Here is a 23,926-nt window from a genome sequence, read left to right on the forward strand (position 1 = left end):
AGTATCAAAGATTGCCTTTCACGTAGAAAAGGCTGGGTAATGATGTCACTAATAGATTGAATATGGTGTTGCAGAAATCAAGAGATATGATTGCATGAAAGCACTAGAACACATATTCTCAGGGTTTGCTGCAGCCCATGTTGAACTGGACTACAGCTTGAGATGGTGAATACTGGACCAACACAGTCCTCCTAGCACAGCACTCTGTTGCCATTTTCAGCTGCAGCTGTTGACCCAGGTCCTGTATAGGTCAGCCAAGCCAGTATGATAAGAACTAGATTGCCTATGGGAGAGATTCAAGTGCGTAACGTATGTTGAAAATCATACAGGGGCAATTTTGAGTAATTCTTTAGCATAATACTGGTCACAATCAGTACAGGTTGACCATCATCTGCTGGTTCAGCACTCACTGATTTGACTCAATGAATGTGCTGACACATGGCTGGAGGACATCAAGAGACCTGGATGCTACTGGAAGAACCTTGTCACATCCAGGTGTTCTGAGGTGCAGGGAGGCTGCACATGGCCTACCTGTACCTTAGAAGGCCTCTGGGACGCTTTTAACAGGCACTCCCAGTTTGATGAGAAACTGGAACTTCCCTCTCATGTGATGTCCCCCTGCTTCAGAACATCTCTGGACATGACCGAAAGGCACTTCCAGTCATGTTCAGAGGTCCTCTGAGGCCCGCCCCCCCATACATCTAAATATCCACAGGTTCAGTATCTGCTGCGGGGGGGGGGGTGTTTCTGGGAAAAGATCCCCCACCAATACCAAGGTTCAACCTATATGCATGAGCCAATGCATTGTGAATGTACAAAACACAGAGGACTCTTTATTTATAACAAAGAATGGATAGTGAAATATGCATGAGTATTTACCTGTAGGAATTGGGACAATGAAGTTATGTAATTCAGTGTCTATGCAATATTAGTAATTTATTAGTGGCAGAACTCGTTTTTTATGAAAAAGTGTAAAGTCTGTGATTCTATTTTAATTGAATAGTAAGGATGGAAAAATCTATATCATGTTGTTCTGGCGTATCCTTTTGTATTGAGGTTGTAAATAATATAACATTTCTTTTCTAAGAAACTGAATGTGACTCATTCCTTTCTAGAGTTATCACCAAAATGAAAGGTCAAATATTTTACTTAGGTCTCATGTTTTATTAACCATAAGATTAATAAAAACATGTTAAAGTTTTTTTTTTTAAAGAAGAGCATGGGGTCAGGTATGCAGAGTGATAACATTTGCTATTCTGCGTACCTGTCGTCTCCTCCCCTTTGCCTTAGCTTCGTCAAGCTTTCATGTGGTTGGACATACGTTTTCATAAACAAATTTTGAGAGAATATAGGACAGTTACTCCTATTACATAAAACAGGCCTCATAGTGTAGGAGTGCACCTCACCATGGTCCTTAAGCCCTGTTGGATCAGCCCAAATTAAAGGTAGATAGGAATGGCATTCTTTTGCTTCCTGCCAAAAATAATGCAAAGCCCTAACCATCCCCTCCTTATAAAGAAGTCAAAAGTGTCATTGGCTTCACCTCTGCATAAAGAACAATTAAGAAAGAAGAGCAGAGTTTATTAGTAGCGCAAATATTCTCAGCAGCAAAAGTAAATTAACATTGTGGCAGCTCATTTTGCATGATAATAAAAGTGCTGGAGAACCAATTTAAGTGAATTTACAAATTGCAAATAAAAGTTATTTTTATTACTCCACTTGAAGAATGGAAGTAACTGGCCTTCAGCACTTTGGCTACTTGGCAAGCTGCCTCATTAAAACTTTGCTGTAGCATCCTCTGTGCAATCAATTTCAGCTCATGCAATTCAGTCTGAACAAATCAAACTAGCACCAAGAGTCTATCTAGTCCAAATGTTGTACAGAATTAACTGCCCTAAGTGGTTTGTTTTGAAATGTTTTCCTGATAAGTAATTTGAATGTCAAGACCCCATGGGGGGGGGAAATCATGCTGCTTAAGGATGCAAAGCAAGAAATACACAAAGTGCTGTCTAAATATACATTTCTTAGGCTTGTCGCAGCAAATAGGGACATTATAATTGGCGGGGGTAGGAAATGAATTTCTTCGATGGTGCTCATTCACTGTTTCATGGTCATTTTCCATTCAGGCACTGTATGAATAATTTTAAGACCAGTTTGCCCATGCATGTTTCTCATTTGTCACCTCTAACATCAAGTGATGACTTATGTGCGAATGAGCCATTGCAAATCATACCTCACAGTCACTATATTTTGGTATAAAATATAGTATACATTTGTACATTTGGTATTATTATTAATTATTATTAACAGTATTTATATACTGCTTTCCAACTAGAAGTTCACAAAGCGGTTTACAGAGAAAAATTAAATAACTAAATGGCTCCCTGTCCCAAAAGGGCTCACAATCTAAAAAGATGCAAATGAATACCAGCAGACAGCCACTAGAACAGACAGTGCTGGGGTGAGGTGGGCCAGTTACTCTCCCCCTGCTAAAAAAAAAGGAGCACCCACTTGAAAAAGTGCCTCTTACCCAATTAGCAGGGGTAAAAAGTATGAAAAGTATGTCATATAAAAAGTATGTCATGCACAATTCTTCACAAGTTGAGCTAACAAGTAATGTGCATGCATGAGTTGAACCAGTTGTTGCAAATTTTATCAGGATTGTAAAAGGAGGAAGTTGGTCTCCCTTAAGTCCTTTGGCCAGTCAAACTGTTCTTTCTTTCATCCACATTAAAGCATATGTAAGGATGGCACTAGATTTCACATAATATGAACAGGTTCTTATCTCATTCTGTCATCTTGGTCACGTAGACTGTATCAGATGCATAAGAGAAAGGAGGGACAAACCAGACTGTGCCACTATTCAGATAGGAGGCTGATGTTTATGCTGTTCATGCAGAATTATGGAAATAGTTGTCCCCCTTCCCCCCAATCACGGCTCCATGCACCTCTAGCTACCCTTTGACATACTTAGCTTCCAACCTGAAACTACAGCAGGTACTTTCTAGCTAATTAAGGGCCCAATCCTATCCAACTTTCCAGCACCAATGCAGCTCTGATATAAGAAACTAATGTTCCCTTACCTTGAGGAAGTCCCTGTGATAGCTCCCCCACTGCAGGCTGCAGTGGATGCCGTGTTGGAACAACTGCATCAGTGCTGTAAAGTTCCATAGGATTGGGCCCTTAGTATTTCTAGATTTTATATTTTGGGCTTTTTAACATTTAGTTACATAATTCTATCATGGTAGGCACAATAAGATCAAATGTATTTATTTTTAAGTCACTGAAATGCACCTCATTTGGTGGGTTCTCCAGCATTAAAACTTTCTGGTTTTATTTGAAAATTATACATACAATACTACGTAGTTCATTATTGCACACAATCTAGTATAAACTAGACCAGAGTATCTAAACATACAAGCTTTTCAAATGGGGAAAAATATCTCCTCTTCAGACAGTGTCAACAGTTAAAAATAAATGTTTTATATACAGGACAATACTGACAGTTCATTACTGATAGGAGTTTTTCTTTTGTCGAAGGCAGATGTGTTAAGTGTGAATTTCTGCCTTTGCTTCTAGTGTATCAAGACTTCTTCTACAAGACACATATAGTGGTTCTGTTCAGATATCATGCCAAACCATGGTTACATTTAATGAATGTGCAGCAGTATGTCCAAATTAATGAATCATGGTTGGTTGGCCATGGTTGGAACCAGTAAAGTGAGTTTTGCTAATTAGAAATAAGTGTGATGTCAATTAAGAAATCATAGTTATGCCTACTGCTGTGCTTCCAGAGGCCACTGGCAATGAAAAAACAAAAGCAGGCAAACAGCTGCACAGCATGGCTGACTGCTCTGGACGCTTGGACCATGATTTATATTCTAAACTAAGTTTTCCATAAACAATAGCTTGGCATGGTATCTGAACTGAGCTACTTAGAATAGAACTGAACCACATTAAGCTTCTGTTAAATACTTGCATAAAAAGGCATTTAACTGAAAGGAAAGCATCCCTCCCTGTCTGTAGGATAATCTAGGTAGTGATTACCTTCTGCTCTACCACAATGATGGTGAAGGTTCAGAAGGGCTCAAAATATTTAATACTACTTATTCAGCAACGTTTCATGCGTGAAAAAAGCAGCAAGGTTTAAATCTTCCACACAACATCCTGGTTTAAGAAAAATGCAGACAGTCCCTATGGGAATAATAAATTAAGATTCCTGTGAAGACAAGCAAGTACCTTAATGGCTGTGTGTCACTGCATCTTAAAGTGAATGCACAGAGTAGCTTTACATATGGAAGCAATCTGTATTTTTTCTCCAGGAACAAATGTGAAGAACAGTCTAGACTTGCAGGCTCAGTTGTTACTAATACAAGATTCATCCCATATTTGCATACCTACTTCTGTCATAATAATCTGTCTTAGGGCAGACGAGTGTAAAGGTGTATCCATATGGCTTTTTACTGGGGGAGATCAGATGTACCATCCTGGTGCATTTGAGCACTACAGTACACCTGTGCATAACATTTCAGCTTGTGCTCTCCTAGGCCAATACATGTGGCTGGCGACCTACAGAACAAATGTAGCATGCGTGGCCTGCAGGGAGCATCAGAAAGGAAAGATAAAGGAAAGGTAAAATGTCCCTGTCACCAAGGAAGGTTCTATAGATAGAAGTTGTCTAAGTGGGGACTCTACTTCCTTGACAAGTTTTGAATGGTTCTTTCCCTGTGCTGTACTTCCAGGCAAGTATACACAAGGAAGTTAGAACAAAAGCTACCCTGGCTTCCATTCTGCATGGTATAGCACTGTACATTATGTATTTTCACATCCTATGCACACTCCCCAGTTCCATATTTGTAAGATGTTAAAAATCAATTTGTCAGCAATAAAACGCGGTGAAATGCCTTTGCAGCCCTTTAAGCCCAGCACAGTTTCAGCACAAGTTTGTTGAAATTAAATAAGACATCAAGATAAGTCATGCCTTGCAGCGGTAGATCAGTTCCTTAGCTCTCTTGCTAAAGCGTCTTGAATAAATTTTAGAGTGTGTTGGTAGAGGAAAGAGTCCTTGTTCTTTGGTTTGCAAATATTCAGATGGCTAACGTCTACAGGAATGAGTTCTCCTATGCCTAAATCTGAAAAAGAAAGCCAGACACATTAAAAAGTGAGTGTACACCTGAAACATTATATGAATTTTTGTCAGAAAGTATTATAAGCCCATTTATTTTCTTTATTATTTCTGCCTTAGGCATTGAAAAAGGAATTGTAAAGGCTTAAATTTTAAAACTTGGCAACATCCTTACACAGTTCCCCAACTATGCATTACACATTGGCAAGATAAAAAAAAGTCTGCCAGGAGGAATTTTGCCTTACTTTTTTGCAATGTCCCAAGGAAAAAATGAGTAATGCTAAAATGTAGGCAACACAGTATCTAACAAAGGATGCAATCCTAACCTTCGCAGGAACTGAAACTGCATACAGCTGGTCTGCACTATATCCAGCACAGGGTAGGAGCAGGCTTGGGTGCAACTTGGAGTATGGGAACTTATGTCCCCTTACTCTGTGTCGCACACCAGCCAGCCCTATGGGCCGCCTTGGATCTATGCCTGCAATTTTGAGCGTGCAAATCCAAGTGGCCTGTGTAGCGACCATCAGGCCGGGGCCAAGGGTTAGGATCCAGCAAAGGTTGCCAAAGCCGGTCCCAGCACCCCCGTGCCCGATCCACTTCCCGAACTGCCCCCCCACACACTGGAACACCTGTCCTCCCACCACCTTGTCCCACCCCCTGTGCCAGACTGCCTAGACCACCACAAGTTCTCTGTCCACTGGCATGGCTCCAGTTCTGCTGAGCCAGTGCACATCTGTGTGCTGGCTCAGCTTCCTTCTGAGTAGCAGGGAACGTTCTTTACAGCACATTTGCAACACTTGGGAGCTGGCACAAGGAACTTGTGCCAACTCGGGGTGGGGGGTTTGGATTGCACTGCCCGGATCAGGAGGTTAATTTAACTTCCCACCACAGATAACAATATTGTATTCACATGTGGAAATTTTGGGCTACTGCATCTTTATTGTGCTAGTGAAAATGTTCATATAGTTAATGTTATATTATTTAAATTGCAAGTAATTTCTAACAAGCAAAGGAGGAGAACATATGGAAACAGACTATACTTCCTTCAGACCATGGGCTACGATCGTTGATCCATCCCTACATCACACAGAGCCCAGTTTTGTCTAAATTGTGGATTTTTCATACCAGGTTTTCTACCTCTTTATGAGTGTTTACATCACAAATCTCCCATGGCTACATCTTACTAGCACCACACATTTTGAAAGAAGAATCCTGAGGATATCAGACCTGCAGATTCCACTGGTACAACAAGCAGGCTCAGCATTCTACCAACTCGTGTTGGCAATGTTTCTGCAAAACTCAACACCGGAAGGTTCTTATCCTTGGCAAAGGAGACAAAGTCATCATTCAATGCCTTGAGGGCAGGAGAATCTGGAAGATGAAGAAAATTAAATGCATGCTTCTGACTATATAAATTGTACATTATTCAACCAAAGAGAGAGAAAACTATGACTACCATATAGCCCTATGAAAGATATATTCTGGGAAAAAATAGTTCAGTTCAGAAAGGCACATTCATTTGTAAATCCCTATTTTGGAGGGATTAACGACAGCCTCAAATGTGCAAGTAACATTTAATTGTCATTTAATCCTTGATGGCATGATAGTCACATTCTGCACAATCGCCATTTGTTTCAGTAGGGTTTGCAACATCCATACTCTGTGTTGCTGACTATTTTGGTCGAACCTCTTTTGCCAGTATTCAAAACTGAAATGCCCATCCTGAGAGGACAAATCTTTGCCACATTCAAATTGGTTTAGTAGCCATTTCCTCTTCCCAGGGCACTTCCCAGGGCTTGAGGGTTTCAAGCAGAGAAATCTCAGCATTTGGCAGAAGCCTTGGTAGTTAAACTGTTATGAAACCAATACACAGCTGTAGTGTATGCCCAAATCTGACTTCAGATTTTTTTTTCCATTTCAACAGTTGTTTCAGTAATTTAACATATAGCAAGTTGTTGCTCAGACAATTCACATTGCAAGCTGGGGGAAAACCCGCACATAGACACATGAACACATAGTGTTACCAAATTGCTATTCGGTATGCATACCTTTGCTTAGTTCCTTCACTTCCACAGAAGGGAACAGAAGAAATCTAATATTTAGTGAGTATTCAGCTAATCGAGATCCATGATGAGGGACACTATAAAATACTATTCCCTGGGTGTTATTTACAATGGAATCCATTTCGGGGTCCTTGGAAGCATCCAGCAGCATCTTCTTGACTAGAAGGCCTGACAAGAAGGTTGTTCATGATCATGAGGTAAAGATGATAAATGCAAGAATAATGCTTTAAAAAAAAAAAGATATACAAACTGGTACTTGCCTTCCTCCTCTACCAACTGACATGCAATTTTCATTTCAGCACTGACAGCCAGTGGGGTATAATACGTAGTTACAGCTAAGGCTGTAACTGGGTTCACCTCTCCACAACCATGAAAACTGCTAGGTAACTTTGGGCTAGTCATGATGTCTCAGCTCTTACCTCCCTTACACAGGTGTTGAGAAGATCAGACAAATGTTTACTAGTCTGAGGTTCTTGGAGAAAGGATGGATTTAAATGCAATAATTAAACAACCTTAATTCTTGACTCATTGAATTCACATATACCGTAACAAAATTCCACCCATAAAATATTCTGGGAAAATATTGGGTAGATATCTAGGGATGGAATCAGACAAAATCAAACAACGGATGGATAGTTTCAGAAAGCAAATGACCACCTTTTAAATAGCAGGAAGAAATGATAATTCTTTTGGTGCACAGGCTCTAAAAACTGGTGTTTGTTTTAGGGTCTTACTGATAAAAGAACCCCAAAGGTATTTTCCATATTTCCTATAGCAGCAAACAAGTAAGCAACATAAAGTTGAAGACTGCACTGTTGACTTTTTATGGGCCTTAGCAATTCCTGGAACTTCAGTCTGAGAACAAGTGAGGAATTTGATGTTGGAAATCACTCTTTAAGCCTGCACTCTTTCCTCCCTTTTCCCTTGTAAAATTAATCTTAATATTTTTATGCAGATTATGGCATGATCCATGCCTGCTTGCATGGGGATTGCTGTGCACTTGGAAAAGGACTGGTAAAAAGATAAATGGACTCCTTTCCCCCATCTCCTATTCCCTGGATGCATCTCACCTTCCCTAGGCTCCTGTCCACAAGCTGCATCTCTGCTTGGAGCACAAGAAACCTGTGCGTTGGTGTCACAGGAAAGAGTGACAGCTGGAGAAGTGTATGAGAAGCATATGCAGACCTTCCCTTAAAAAGACACAGCCAATGCGCAGAAGTGTGTTTCTGCACCTGTGAGCCAGCTGGCAAGTGGAGGCAGGGCGGAGAGAAAGCTCCACTGAGCCCTAAGCCAATCATTGCTTACACAGCTGTGACTATGTTGGGATGGAGCATAAACTATTTTATGTAAGTATTGAGACAGCTAAGTGAATCTCATAACATTTTGGGAATGGATCCAAATTGTCGTATGACACATATAGATACAATTACTCATGTGTCTATTGTTATATAAATAATACATATTTTGAATTACCAAATTATGACTTTTTACAGTACAAATTAAAAAGATCAAAATTACCGAAGTTGCCTCAACTGATTCAAAGAGCCTGCTAGTATGAAGGAAGAGAATATTAACCCCTACCAAGGAAGGTTTTATGGAAACAAAATGCCATGTGCCTTCACTGCCTCTCTCTAAGATGTCAATTACCTGATCATATCCAAAGTGCTAACAACACTTTGAAAACAGCTTAGAAGTTATTTGAAGGATAAAGATGAGGCACAACAGCTGCGATTCCATCCTATGGCAATATCTCATCCAAGGACATCTCAAGTTAGCCCAGGACAGTGTGCCTGACTGGCAGGTATTGCTATGCCAGTAACAGCTACGTAGTCAGAAACTATATGGAGGCACATAACTATAAAGAGACTGCAACTCACAGTCAGACTTGCTAGGTATAGGACACCAAGGCAGATACATAGGTGCATCTGCACTACTCCAACTAAGTATATCTACAAGTCAAGGTGTTGGGTTCTCACTTAAAATTCCACAAAGCGCAAAATCAAGACAAACCAAGTCCAGCATCATCCACTTTAATGTTAATGTCAGAAAAATGTAGCTTTGGACACTCCTACCATGTCACACAATGGTGCTAGTGAAGGCAATAGAAGTTAGTTGTCCACTCACTTCAAATGGAACCAAGGTTTTAAAGCCTTTTATCACTTGGGTAAAATGGCTGAAATACCTGCTTCTTAAATGATCAAATGATTTATTTTAAAAGAAAAAAGATCCAATGGACTTGCCTCCCATGCTGTGTGACATCCATATGAGGGGTCTGTCTCCAACACCAGCAGCTCTTAGTTTCTTGAGAAGCTCAGTACTCCTGTAGGCAATAGACTCCCTGCAGAGGAATGAGAGAGAGAGAGAGAGAGAGAGAGAGAGAGAGAGAGAGAGAGAGAGAGAGAGAGAGAGAGATGTGGGGGGGCAAATGTAGTCAAAACAGTGGTTGCAAACTGTGTTCTGGAGAATCCTCACGTTCTCAGAAACTTATCAGTGAGAAGATAAGTAATAGTGGACAAATGTAACTGAAAGACAGTGTGCTCCCCACAGCTGAAAAACAAGTGTAACTGAAAAACAATGGGAGGAGTGTTCTCTGTTTCGGATGTGTTTCTAGGTCACACTCACATTTCAGTCAGCGCAACATTGAGACCCAATAGGCCTGGCCAGGGCCCCATATGAATTGTGTGTACGCTCTAGAAAAGGTCCCAGAATTCTTTGCAAAGCACTGGAATTTTGTGACACACGTTTGACAGATGAACCAACGTGAAAAAAATTCCCAGTAAGTAGGCTGGTTTTGAGAAACACTGAGAAACGAAAACCTTAGGCAGAAAAGAAAGCAATTCATTGCATTCTCCTTATTGAGTGCATTCTTGCCATGGACAATGGTGCAATATCCATTCTTGTCAGTGTGTAACCTAAAAAGACTTTGGGAGAAATTCTACATGCAATCAGGCTGCTTAAATGCCACTGATGTCAAAGTGATTTAAACAGCTTAGTAGGGTGAAGAACTGCAGTTAGGGCTGACCCATACGTACAAGTATGTCTTTTCAGTTGTTAACACTTCAAGACAGCTGTGGGAACTCCTTCCCTTTCAAGAAGCAAAAGCAAAAGGACTTGCAAGATTTCACAGCTCAATAGGGGCTGTAGATGTAGTCTTAAGGGCCCACAGCATTATGATAGATTCATTCTTTAAAAGCTGGCATGCTATAAATAGTACTGTAAAATTTTTAAGAACTGCTTATGAATGTTTATTGCAGCTTAAGCTTGTTATTCCTAAGGTTTGCTATGCATTTGCTGTACAAGCTGCCAACATTAGGAAAGATTCTGTAGATGTCATTCTGTTAAATTGCAAGGGCAAGAAGTTGGCTCAATTCAGTATATGTCTTGTTTTACAGTTTTGTTGATAAACGTTTTTGACTGATCACATTCTGTAATACTTGGATGGCATTGGTCATACAATAAAGCTTGACACACTGAATTTATACCAAAAGAGCCCCCAGGATTAGGCTCTTACAAGGAAGGATACTTGTATAATATGTATTGCCTATTCTATACTTTGCATACTTTTGGCCCAATCCTAATGAAATCAAGCACTGTGGAACATGTGTTCCACCAACACTGGCTGCCAGAAAAGCATGGTAAAGTGCTTTGTGGCAGCATAAGCTCCTGGCACACTGGAAGGCTCACTGGCCTTCCCATTCATGCCAGCAGTCACTGGTGGACCCACTGGAGCAAGTAAGCCCAGCACAGGGTTGGAATGCGTGGAGAAGGTAGAACAGGGTGGTGATGGGAATGGGTGGGCAGATCAGGCCCATGAGGGGGCAGGACTGGTGGTGGCAGAGCACACCAAATCCCAAGCCCCCATTATCCATGCAAATATACTGAGTCAAAGCAATACTACTGCAGGCTCAAATAATAATCTTACTATTGGTCATAGAAGTTTCTGCACCTGAAGCAAGTAAAAATTATGCCCTCTGCTGTGGGCTAGAGCCCACCCTGAAATATGGCATCCAAAAATGGATCAAAGCTGGGAGGCAAGAAATGGTGCCCCCACTGGAACCTGCCACTTGAAGCAACTACTATGCTTCATGGGCAGGAAGGGGGAAGGAGTAGCTTAGTCATCGATTACAAACTTGGCAAGGAAGAGAACTGACTCCATCCTTGACATTTCCAGCTCAAAAAGATCTGAAGTGGCTATGCTAGCAATGGTCTGTGCTTGAGACGTTCAAGAAATGCTGACTGTTGGAACAGATCACACAGGCCAGTCAAAGGGAAGCTTCACATATTCCAAAGTTATCTTAAAAGTGGCTATCAGAGTATGATTTGTCAATTACAGGTGGGACCTCGGTATCTGCAAGGGATTCCCTGCATATACCAAAAAGGCGGATAAGCAAATCTGTAGTTTTCAGCTCCTTAAGCCCTCCTATGAGGACCAGAGCTCTGCTCCAGTCACCTCCAGAGGGCTTTCTGAAGCTCGCAGAGGCTGTGCACATCTGCCTGCGACCTCTGCTGGCTTCAGAATGCCTCCTAGAGGCAAAAAAAATGCAACTTTTGTTTTTCTAATCTTCACTATAATCCAACTCAGTGGTTCCCAAACAGGGCATCATGACTCCCAGGGGAACCATAACAAACTGCAACATCGCCTGTGGCATTTTGGTCCCTCTTGCCCTCCATATACTCCTTACCTCTTATTTTAGGGTTACTTCTTGGTCATGGAACCCAGAATTAAATGCTGATGATGTCACGTTGCACATCATCGACACTTTACTTCCAGTTGTGGACCAGAGCCAGCCGCAGGAAGGACATCACACTCAAGGTAAGTTTGGGAACCACTGATCTAAACCTACACAATTTCTTAAAAACAGGAATTTAAACCCCATCCTCCTTTGGATAGTTGCCTGAGGTTGACAAATTTTCTAACTTCAACTCCTCAAAGTTCTGCTTTGGATGCATTTGTTACCTGTAGCCCTCGACAGGACATTTTGTCTTCCAGTCACTCAGGTGGGTGTCATATTCCACAGATATAATTCTAAGTGTAGGGCAGTCTGATGCTAACCATGTCTAAATTTAGAAGAAAAGAAATCAATCAGAAAAAGGGATGTGGGTTTTAAGCTTTAAAACCAGGACAAGTAATCTATTTTCAAGGCAGAGTGTGAAACAGAAAATCATTTATGTTTACAGGACACATAAATTTGAAACTGAAACTTTAGTCTGAAAGAATATGCTAGGGAAGTATGTCACCTGGACATTTATGTTATTTCAGTAGTAACATACTAGCTTATGAGGGATAACAAGAAAAGCTATAGCTGAAAAAAGACACTTTCACTTGACTCCTCAAGATGCATCTATATAAATGATCCCTGTTGTCCCACTTGCTGATCAGTTATTTATTTAAATTTCTTATGACAGGGGGAAAAAGCTGTTAAATGATTGCTAAAATTAATCTAGCCACCAGAGCTTGATACACACTCTTAGTAAAATCTTCTTGATGAGACCCAAAGATATTGCCAGACTAAAAAAAAAAAAATGTCTTTAAGTTCTAACAGCCATCATCCCCCAAGATAGAATCCACCTACAAAAAAGACTTTTGGTTAAGTGTACCTGAATATTTCACAGAAAGCAAGGCCAACCACACATAATGTGGACTAGACATAATGTTCATGTTCCTTACCCCAGCTCCTCTCCTGCAGTGTATATTTTTGTTGCTAGATCTAACAGTGGTTAAGCATTTCATCTGCTGTAATGATAACCACAGTTAGAACTAACTAAGGTTCCCCTTAGACCAGAATCTGGAAAGACTGTGGCCCCCAGTCTCTCTCATACAACACTACTGCACCCTGACTTAGGTTTAACAAACCAAGCAGCTAGAAGGAAAATTGTTTATTTTAGCCTCTCTCTTTCATTGTCTTAAAATAGAAGTAACAATCTAAAAACCATTAACGCCTGCCTCCATACCTTTGGCCAACATTCACTATAGTCTTCTTCCGCATCCACTTCCTTTTCAGCTGCAGACTGATCCTGTTGCCGCCATGTTTTAAATGCTGCCCCCAAAAGACCATGAACAAAAAGGATGTCGGCTTTAAAGGGCTGACTGATTGCAGACAAGTTATAAAAGAGAGAAGGGTACATATTACTAGAAAACTGCAGAGAAAAAATGGTTTCAGATCAGTATACAGCATAACATTCCACCCCAACTTCTTTTTGATCCTCACTGCCTCTTTAGGGTTGCCAGATCACAATGCTGCAGTGACAGTAGAAGCCACTAATGACGCTATTATTCTGTTTGGGTTCTAGCAACCATTTCCTTTAGCCACTTTGACTCTTGACCAGTCTCTCTAGCACCCTTGTCTCCTCCTTTCATTCTTCGCAGCATTCAGATCCTACTGTAAGTACTATGAAGTTTATTCAGAGTACATTTTATACGATTCTTCCTTCAGATTTCTCTTTCTGAATCTACGATCCACTCTACAAACCTTATTGACTTTGGGCTCCCTGTCCTTTGGCCTGGGACTTCTACCCATTCCTCAGCTTGCCCCTTTATGTGATTTGAATTCCAGTCAAACAGACAACTTTCCCACCCCTCACAGAAACTGAACTATAAACCTGTTTCCTAAGGTTGGAATCCTATCCACGCTTTCTGAGAGTAAGCCCCATTGTCTACCATGGGACTTACTTCTGAGTAGACATGCATAGGATTGAGCTTTTAGCAACTCAACATTCCATGCCAACATACTGAACATACTCAACCAGACTCAGGCCATCACTAGCCCAATGCAACATGGATTAGTTTGTCACAACAATGCTTCATAATCTTCTTTTCCTGAGAGTCTGAATATTTTAGGTAGTTTGATATTAAACAAAGTATACTCCGTGTATATGTGTTTGTCTATACTACTGCCCAAGCGTAATCACTTTCCCTAAGAGTTCATAGGGCAAAACCAGATAAAGTTTGGTATGGTGACAAACCCCTAAACTCATTGGAAGTTTTGCAGGTGGTTAAGATTTACTCCTATTGAGTTAAACGAAACTTAGGAGCACATAAACATTCTCTGGATTGGAGCCTATGCCAAAAAATTATGTTGCCTCCATCTCTAATAATTTAAAATGACTTCATATCAATGTATGGGAGAGTGCACTGTACTATAAGGAAGACCTTATGACACAGAATGATACAGAATTATTTAGTTCTGTATACAGAACTAAAGTCCTTGAAACAGCATTTCACACATGCCTATATAGGAGGACCAATGGGGCAGGGTCAGACAGACAAGTAGCATAGCACTTTGTCCAGGAAACTATTACAGCAAGATCATACAAGCATATACCATGTGAGTAGTAACTCAATATTCAATGCTTTGCTACTGAACATGTGTCTGACTCCAGGGAGACCCCTGTATTGGAGGAGTTGTGAAGTAATATGAACACCCTGTTTGTGGCAGCAGTATGATGGCTCATTCCCACATACAAGTGATGAACATACATGTGGGATCCAGCACTGAGTGGCGTCTGTCCTCAGGAAAAGCTCTATATTTTGGAAAGGTGTTTAGAGTGAAAATGGTTCTTGTGACTGATGGCACTGCAGGAAAAAAAATATGAAGGTCCCTTCTTACCTGGTTCGATGTTGTGGGTGTAAAAGATACACGCCATCAGGATACTTCTCTTGCACTGTTTCCCTGTCCAGGTTGGCCAAGGCTCTTGCTGCATGAGAGGATTCCATGATACGTGGAGACTTCATTACCTCAGCTAGCACAGAAACCCATCCTAGGGTTGAATCAAAAGTACATAGATCATTGGTTACCACGGACTAAAATGACACACAATTCATGTTTCAAACAACATCTATAGCAGTACAGGAGGAAAGGAGCACACACTCAGGCTTTCTACACTTACCAGCAAGCTGTCTTGCACCTTGCTAGGCACAACAAGCTAAGGTTTGCTGAATTTTGTTTCTTGTGCTCATAACTTAAAAGGTGCGGTACCAGTGTGCTTTTAGGACAAAGTCGCAACAGGGCAGAAGCTGATGAGGATACTATACATGCAACTGAAGCAAAGTGTAAGGTTTCTGCTGGGTTCTACCTCTTCAGGCTATAGATGGCGATGGATTTGCAAGTTCCAATAAACCCCAAAATATGCTGCCATACACATTTAAAATACACACACTGAGGAGAAAGGTTCTGCCTAATATGCTCCCTTAAATGCAATTTTTCTGTATACAGGGTACAGGCACCTCCTTTTCACAGCTGAAATGGGACAGCCCAGGGAAAGCACCTCTTCTTAAAACTGTTTATTGGTTTTTCAGACTGGTTATTCTTTTTTTTAATTGACCACGTAAGCAGTCCCACTCAACATCAGACCATTCTGTGCAGCAATGGCAACATGCAAGAGATGCCACTTGGTTTGGCAAGTGTCTACATATTGCCTCCGCTGCCGAGAATGACTCTGACAGTGAGTGGGAGGGGCTGCTTACACAGTGCGTTGCAGCGCCTGCAGTACTTACCATTTTGCCCCCCCCTCTAGTTATGCTACTGATTGACATTCTTGGGGGAAAATCCCCAAGAGAGGAAGGACACTGCTAACAGAAACACTGCAATGTCGGTAGAATGCGTGGAGGGGTGATAAAAACTCCAAGATCACCCCTTTGTTTCAAAAATCAATTTAAGATGGAACTCTTCAATTGAAGGTGTATCAGCTCTTTAACCAATAATAGCTGCTCTGCTGAATGTGTAAGTCAACCCAGAGTGTTAGTAATGAAAGGATTTTTCACATACAATTGGTAGGCTGTACTTTTCCATAACAATTCACAATAATTTCCTTCTGTTAAGGTCTATTCAAAATCCAACAATTCTCTTTTTTCCCATTCAGCTATTATCTGTTGACCACTTAGTACACCTTGCATACGCTTCATTCACTGACATATCTAGGCCCTGTGAATTTTAAATTATTACATAGCGTTCAGCCTACAAAGCTAAAATACTCTTTTAAGAACTCTACAAACTTAAGATAAACCATAGGACTCTATCTTCCAACATTTATACCCCATTCCAATCTTTAGCTGAGACCAATAAATGGAGCTATTACCAGCTCTTGATATAGATGAATGAAGTCGTTCATCCAATGCCATGTTTCCAATTATATGAATGATGCTCCTTTGTATTTTTGCAGAATCTTTTCGAAGCTGGTATAATTTCTGCAGTAGCTGAAGTCCTCCAAGGGATTCAATTACATCACAATGATTAGGAACCTGAAATGGAGACATAGTTTTGGATATTTTATCACAGCCCCTATGGAATAGGCACTTCTTTGCTGTGGCATAACATTGAGCTTTTTAGTGCATTACCTTGGAATGTTCCACTAAGGCTTGCAGACAGAAGAGCTCAACCGTCTTTGCAGGAATAGCACTGAGACTTTCACAGTAAGGAAGCCCATTCCCACCAAAACACCATAAGCCTCCCTGGAAGAAACATGCATCAGAAATTATTCCTTCAAATGTAAAAGAAAAAGAAAACTTAAGTTTTGTTTACAACAAAGTGCGCATTACTTGCGTTTAAGATATGGCTTAGAAGGTGGGCCACCTATTAAATACTTAACATGAGGATGAAAAATTTTACTTTCTATCTTTAAAAAAAATAATCATTAGCTTTTATTTTAGTGCTGTTGTGGTTTTTAAAGAGGAATCATGCAGCATTTTGAAGACAGGACTGCAATCTTATAACACTTACCTCAGAGTAAGTCCCACTGAACTCAACAAGACTTATTTCTGATTTGACATAAACAAAAATGAGCATAAGCTTTAGGGGACTAGAGCTGACCTCACCACATGCAAGAAGTAATGGGTTTTGCATGAAGTGTAATCTTGTATACACTTTGCACAGAAATATTACAGACTTCACAGCACCTCTTGCACTTCACAACCTTTTGGCCCCACTGTTTACATTCTTTTCCTGTACATTCACATATCTGCCAAGTGAGGACAACATTTTCTGTATCTGTTTATGTGGGCTTGAGCTCATGAAAAATTATAATGCAATGAACTGCTAGTTTTTAAGGAGCCCCAAAGACTCTTTTCTATGGTTGCTGTAATGATTAGGTTCCTTCTCTAAAACTGTCACTAGCTTTATCTTACATTATGACCTGACTCAAATATTATGCAGAAAAAGGACTGAACCCTGGTTTCATGCAACATCTCTTACCAATATGCTTAACTACTTCCCTGACAGGAGAAGGATTGTACTTGGAGTCTGACTTGGAATGAAACTGGCCATGATGCAATGTTCAAACTGGGGGATTGTAGTCTAATCAATATTTGCCAATAAATCAAGATCTGAAGTTGGAACTGTATCCCCAGGCTAGTAGACATCTCACAAAACTAGGATTCAGTCTTGGCTCCAAGTGAATCTGAAATGGTTCTATGTTTCTCAAGACAAAAAATGATACAGGAACTCATTATCCAGGGATACGGATTCCAGGAAGTCCTATTCCTGAACTATACACAGCAGCAAATAACTACTTGAGCAGGAATTGGTGCAGCAAACCAAACAGCCCACAAAAATTACCGTTTGGCTGAATAGATTTTAGATGTTTTTAGAGGAATTAGAGGGCAGTTTTTGGAACTGCCTCTAATTTTGGAATTAGAGGGCAGGTCCTCTCCTGGATTGAGACCTGGTTGAAGACCAGGAAACAGAGAGTGGGTGTCAATGGGCAATTTTCACAATGGAGAGAGGTGAAAAGTGGTGTGCCCCAAGGATCTGTCCTGGGAACGGTGCTTTTCAATCTTTTCATAAATGACCTGGACACAGGGGTGAGCAGTGAGGTGGCTAGGTTTGCAGATGACAACACACTTTTCCGAGTGGTGAGGACCAGAAGTGATTGTGAGGAGCTCCAGAAGGATCTCTCCAGACTAGCAGAATGGGCAGCAAAATGGTAGATGCATTTCAATATAAGTAATTGTAAAGTCATGCACATTGGGGCAAAAAATCAAAACTTCACATATAGGCTAATGGGTACTGAGCTGTCTGTGACAGATCAGGAGAAAGATCTTGGGGTGGTGGTGGACAAGTCGATGAAAGTGTCGATCCAATGTGCGGCAGCAGTAAAGAAGGCAAATTCAATGCTTGGGATCATTAGAAAAGGTACTGAGAACAAAACAGATAATATTGTAATGCCGTTGTACAAATCGATGGTAAGGCCACACCTGGAGTATTGTGTCCAGTTCTGGTTACCACATGTCAAAAAGGACACAGTGGAAATGGAAAAGGTGCAAAAGAGAGCGACTAAGATGATTACTGGACTGGGGCAGCTTCCTTATGAAAGGCTATGGCGTTTGGGCCTCTTCAGCCTAGAAAAGAGACGCCTGAGGGGGGACATGATTGAGACATACAAAATTATGCATGGGAAGGATAAAGTGGATAGAGAGATGCTCTTTACACTCTCACATAACACCAGAACCAGGGGACATCCACTAAAATTGAATGTTGGGAGGGTTAGGACAGACAAAAGAAAATATTTCTTTACTCAGCGTGTGGTCGGTCTGTGCAACTCCTTGCCGCAGGATGTGGTGATGATATCTGGCCTGGATGCCTTTAAAAGGGGATTGGACAACTTTCTGGAGGAAAAATCCATTATGGGTTACAAGCCATGATGTGTATGTGTAATCTCCTGATTTTAGAAATGGGCTATGTCAGAAGGCCAATGCAAGGAGGGCACCAGGATGCAGGTCTCTTGTTATCTGGTGTGCTCCCTGGGGCATTTGGTGGGCCGCTGTGAGATACAGGAAGCTGGACTAGATGGGCCTATGGCCTGATCCAGTGGGGCTGATCTTATGTTCTTATGTTGTTGCCCACGTTGTTTGGATAATGATGGCACATGTAAAAACTGTGAACTGGATACAATTACAAACTATAATGATACATCCTGAAATCTAAATACAATTATTTTGTGTTTGGCTTCTACCTCTTCAGTAACCTAGAGAGTACACAGTTTGTTATAAACTGAACATTTAATTTTTTGCCCCATATTGAGATTTCAGAACACACCTTTTGTGCAGCAATGGTCTGACTGCTTTCTCTCAAAGCCAAAGATGTGAAATACTGTACACACTTGTCAAGGTCTTTCTGAGGTAAACCTGCCAGCAGCAGTCGAATTTCTTCTTCCATACAACAAGACTACGACACAGATAAACATAAACACTTCTGTCAGAAACTTCTGCTGGAGCAGCTGCCATTAAATTACGAGTAACAATAAATGTGACATTCCAAAAAGTGATATAAACCAGAAGGCAAGACTTGCCTGGTGCTTCATCTAAAGTGAACAGGTCAGACTATCCTTTGAGGCACAAGCCTTGGTCTTTAAAACCCTAGAATCTAGGGCCCAGACGGCTCTCACATATCATAGAGATTGCCTGTGTTCCACATTAACCTCCTGAAAATGGGTGGTGGAAAATTGTTCCACCTAACAATAACTGTTGTTATTGCTTTCAGACAGGATTGTGTGATATATGGATGAATTTTTTACTAGCTTTCCCTGTCCTCTGCTAGCACTAGGACCTGCCACATCTGCCCTGGGAATCCCTCCTGTGTATCCTTTCCAGCTCCTTATCAGATACAAAACACCAGAGAGCAACTTTCTCAATACTACAGTGCACAATGCAATCCCAGCTCCCCTTATCATTTATGCAAGATTAGCACAAGTCATGCACTGGTCAGCCTGAAGAATCAGTTTGCTGTATAGTTCTATCATGCCCTAAATGTCACTTAGGCCGCAATCCTAACCAACTTTCCAGCACTGGCATAACAATAATGCAGCTCCAAGGTAAGGGAACAAACATTGCCTAACCTTGAGGAGGCCTCCATGACTGCCCTCCAACTACAGGATTCAGTACATGCCCCACTGGCACAGCTATGCCAGTGCTGGAAAGTTGGTTACGATAGCACCTTAATGTATTGGGTATAAACAGTTCCAAAATAGTTTGTGAATTCTGGGCCTGAGCAGCTGTTTACTTCACCAAGTTCCCGTGCCCTGCAGCCACCTTACCTTCTTCCCTGAACACTTGTGCCAGGTCTTGCTGCTCCTCATCCTCCTGCATTCACTCCATATGTCTGCACTGATATTCTGTTCTTTATTCCTTACATTCCTACCTCCGTACTAAATGTCCAGCTATGGAGATCATCCTATTCCTGACGACACCCCTAGTTCTACACAGATGCAATCCAAGGCTGTGCTGTCCCTGGCACATCCCTGACCTCATCTTCTCACTTTCAGACATGACTGCTCATTCCAGACCATACCTTGTTTCCCACTATTTAACTTCTACATAATCCTATATAATCACCTATAACTGTTGGGACTGAACAAAAAAACGACGTCCATAACTTAGCGGTTCAGAAATGTCAAATAAATGGATTTCAAAATAATGCCTGTCCACATCAGTGAAAATGCCAATCAGCTATTGTTAGAGGTGTTTGAAAATTGTGTTACTTACTTTATTCAGAAATAAGCTCATTGTATTCAGTAAGACTTGGGCCCAAATCCTAACCAACTTTCCAGCACTGGCATAGCGGTGCCAATGGGACGTGTGCTGCATCCTGCAGTTGGGTGGCACTTATGGAGGCCACCTCAAAGTAAGGGAATATTTGTTACCTTACCTTGGAGCTGCCTTGCCTTATGTTGCTGCTGGAAAGTGGGTTAGGATTGCACTGTAATCCTAATTTACTCACCAGAAACAAACACCTCTAGCTATTATATTAGATAAGATACTAACAGCAAAGCCTAGACATGTCTACTCAGATGCTAGGTACCATTGAGTTCAATGGGCTTTACTCCCAGGTAAATGTGCATAGGATTGTAGCCATAGGCTGCTATCTTATACCTGCATGAGTGGGAGTAAGTTCTATTAAACTCAGCAGAGCTTACCTCTGAGGAGAAATACCTAGGATTGCAGAGTCAGCTACTACGTGCCAACTGCTGGGCAATGAGCTCTCAGATACTATGAAAAGAAACTGCTGGCCAAAGAGAAACTGGATTTCATTATACTTACATCATCTGGTTTTGGTAAAACATGGGGTGGCAAGAAAAATCGCAGGTCAACATCTTTAGTTCGAGCTAAACCAATAGAAGTTCTCTGATCAATTATTTGGGCAGCTGTCCTATATTGGTAATCTGTATTAATACAAATATAGTATGAGGACTCAAAATAATATCCAGTGCTTCACTTTTAAAAAATCATGTTAAAGGCCCTCCTTTAGTATTTTAGTCTTTAGCATTTAGTATTTTAAAACAGAACTTATCAAATGGGTTCTTTAAAAATCCAGCCAGCCACTCACATAGATAGTGTATAATCCACTGAGGGATCATCATGACTAGAGCAGAGGCAAATGGCAAGTGGGCCCCATATTGCAGGCTAAAATTAGAGGTAATGATGGAGATAAAAAGGCTGCAGGCAATTTCCTTAAGGCTACTGTAAGGGGAATCTATGCAAAGTTGGAGCATAGATCATATCCATAATCTGGTAAAAACTCTAGTTAAGCATACACATACACAAAAATAAAACTGAACCAACATGAAATTCATCATGAGGTTCTCCTGCACACATCCCATTGAAAAAAAATGTGCTCTTGCAACTCTCCCATTTATTCAATACAGCCTGTGCAGGAGATTGTACCTCCCTCCCTCCCGAACGAGAGAATGCTTGTGAGCTAGTGACCATAAAAACCATGGTAGTTACCCTAATATAATACATTACCCCGCCAGTAACAGTTGGAAGCCAATTCTTGCACAGCTTGCAATCGAACCTTTTTCTTTTTTGACTGACTTCTTTTCAGAAGGAGCCACAAGGCAGACTCATGTTCTTCTGCATCAAATGAACTGAAACGCTCTTTATCCAAAAAATAAACATAATGTTCAAGTGATGATAGCTGCTTTAATACTCTCTGCATCATCAGCAGGAACTAACACTAACATCTCTCACACCAACATTTTCAAGCACACTGTAGAAGAGGTGTGTAAGAGCTGGCATTATTATATGAGCCATATCAGCAGAACTGAAGAAATGGCTATGTGGATTGTATGCTGACCATGCTTTAGAAGTATTTAATAATATTTTGCATATGCACTGTACTTTCTAATGTGCAAAGTGCTTCACACGTGTTATCTCAGAACTGTAAGACAGGTCAATATCATCATCTCCACATTACAGCTGGGAGGCTGGGACACAGTGGCTTCTCTCAGGCCACCTGAGGAGCTTGTGGCAGATGCAAAATTTGAACTGGGAGCTTCCTAGTTCACAGTTCAGTCTGTTAGAGAGTATCATGCAGCAGCCCTCAGCATGCTATCTTGAAAAATGGTTATTCTATGACAGAACTGACTGAGAGCAAAAGGAAGTCTGTCCCTTACTTGAAGATACAATCCTGTGTCAACAATGCTCACTAAACTTCATTGCAAGAACCAATCACCACAACTTACCAGTGCACACAGTAAATGAGATGACACTACAGTAAGTATAGAAGGGTCAGCTGTACACTTCAGGATTAAACACACCTGCCAGGGACAGCGATTTCAATGGAAGGTATTTTCAAGGCAGTATACTTAGAACCCACATTGCAAGGGTGATGTAGGCATAATAAAGCATTAACTCTAAACTGGAATATCCAAAAGTTAGTCCAATACGTGCCTGCATTGTGCCACTTTATGAGTGCTCAGCGCTATTAGGAGCATTTCAAACTTGACCAGGCTTGGGCAGAGTTGTTTCCTTTCTTTCTGACAGAGGAAGCACTGCTTTTGCCATGTGTGAGATGGGTGTGCTCCCCAACCCCATTCACATTGAATTGGTTCAAAATAAACCATGCTATTTTCAAAAACCACTTAGCTCTTCAGGAGGAGAAAAAGGCTGTAGTGGGAAGAAGGGGAAGAAAATACCCTTGCTGCAAGTTTCTTGCACTTGTGCTTGTTTGGAAACAACCCATGTTCTTAATATATAGCCACTTCAATAAAACCTACCGTCAAATGGTCTTCGGAAAATTCTAGCATGTGTTTCTAGAATTTTTCTTGCTGCTCTATGAAGTTCCTTTCTCACTCGATATGTAATTCCTACAAAGACGTTGTAGATTTATTTGGGGTCATAAAATAGATACATTCCCTGCCATATTAATCAAAGCACGCTTTTAAACATGTATTTAACATGTATTATAAACATATTATAAAGTACAAGTTGAGACTATTTATCCATGGATTTTTGATCTGCGGATTTGGCTCAATGTGGATCCTCTGGACCCCTGTTGGGCTATATTCAACCCAACCTGAAGTCTCCAGAGGTTCTTCAGAGGCCCATGGAGGCTGCGCGCAGACTCCATGGGCCTCAGAAAGACCTCCAGAGGTCCTAAAAGGGTACTTCCTGCTTTCGGTCGACTTCTGGTTTCACCTTCCAATTCTATCGGGGGGTCGTTCTGAGACTTGTAGAGGCCTCCATGGGCCTCAGAAAGCCCCCCCCCCAAAGCGCTGGAAGGCAACTTCCAGTTTTGCCTTCTGATGCTTTTGGGAGCCTTTCTGAAGCCCATGGAAGCTGCATGCAACCTCCACGGCCCTCAGAAAGGTCTCCAGGGGTCCTAAAAGGGCACTTCTGGTTTTCAACCAAAAACCAGAAGTGCCCTCCTAGGACTTCCAGAAGAAGCTTTTCTGAGGCCCGTAGAGGCTGCACGCAGCCTCCAAGGGCCTCAGAACAGCTATGGACATGACCAGAACAAGGCTCTGG

General features: G+C 41.2%; 1 protein-coding gene across 1 annotated transcript in view; it reads right to left on the minus strand.

Annotated features, from left to right (window-relative positions):
- Positions 1-1,899: 1,899 nt before the first annotated feature.
- SERAC1 (serine active site containing 1) overlaps positions 1,900-23,926 on the minus strand; it is a 31,831-nt gene continuing 9,804 nt past the window's right edge. Inside the window, exons 5-17 of the mRNA XM_066616101.1 lie at positions 23,176-23,265; positions 21,923-22,054; positions 21,218-21,339; positions 19,218-19,346; positions 16,523-16,636; positions 16,264-16,426; positions 14,796-14,946; positions 13,141-13,276; positions 12,146-12,246; positions 9,429-9,526; positions 7,174-7,356; positions 6,353-6,496; positions 1,900-5,132 (exon numbers count right to left, since the gene is read on the minus strand). Coding sequence (XP_066472198.1) covers positions 4,996-5,132; positions 6,353-6,496; positions 7,174-7,356; positions 9,429-9,526; positions 12,146-12,246; positions 13,141-13,276; positions 14,796-14,946; positions 16,264-16,426; positions 16,523-16,636; positions 19,218-19,346; positions 21,218-21,339; positions 21,923-22,054; positions 23,176-23,265 — 1,700 coding nt within the window. The 3' untranslated portion in view covers positions 1,900-4,995. The remainder of the gene's footprint in view (positions 5,133-6,352; positions 6,497-7,173; positions 7,357-9,428; positions 9,527-12,145; positions 12,247-13,140; positions 13,277-14,795; positions 14,947-16,263; positions 16,427-16,522; positions 16,637-19,217; positions 19,347-21,217; positions 21,340-21,922; positions 22,055-23,175; positions 23,266-23,926) is intronic.

Source organism: Tiliqua scincoides, chromosome 1 (assembly GCF_035046505.1).
Source record: "Tiliqua scincoides isolate rTilSci1 chromosome 1, rTilSci1.hap2, whole genome shotgun sequence".
Classification (NCBI taxonomy): domain Eukaryota; kingdom Metazoa; phylum Chordata; class Lepidosauria; order Squamata; family Scincidae; genus Tiliqua; species Tiliqua scincoides.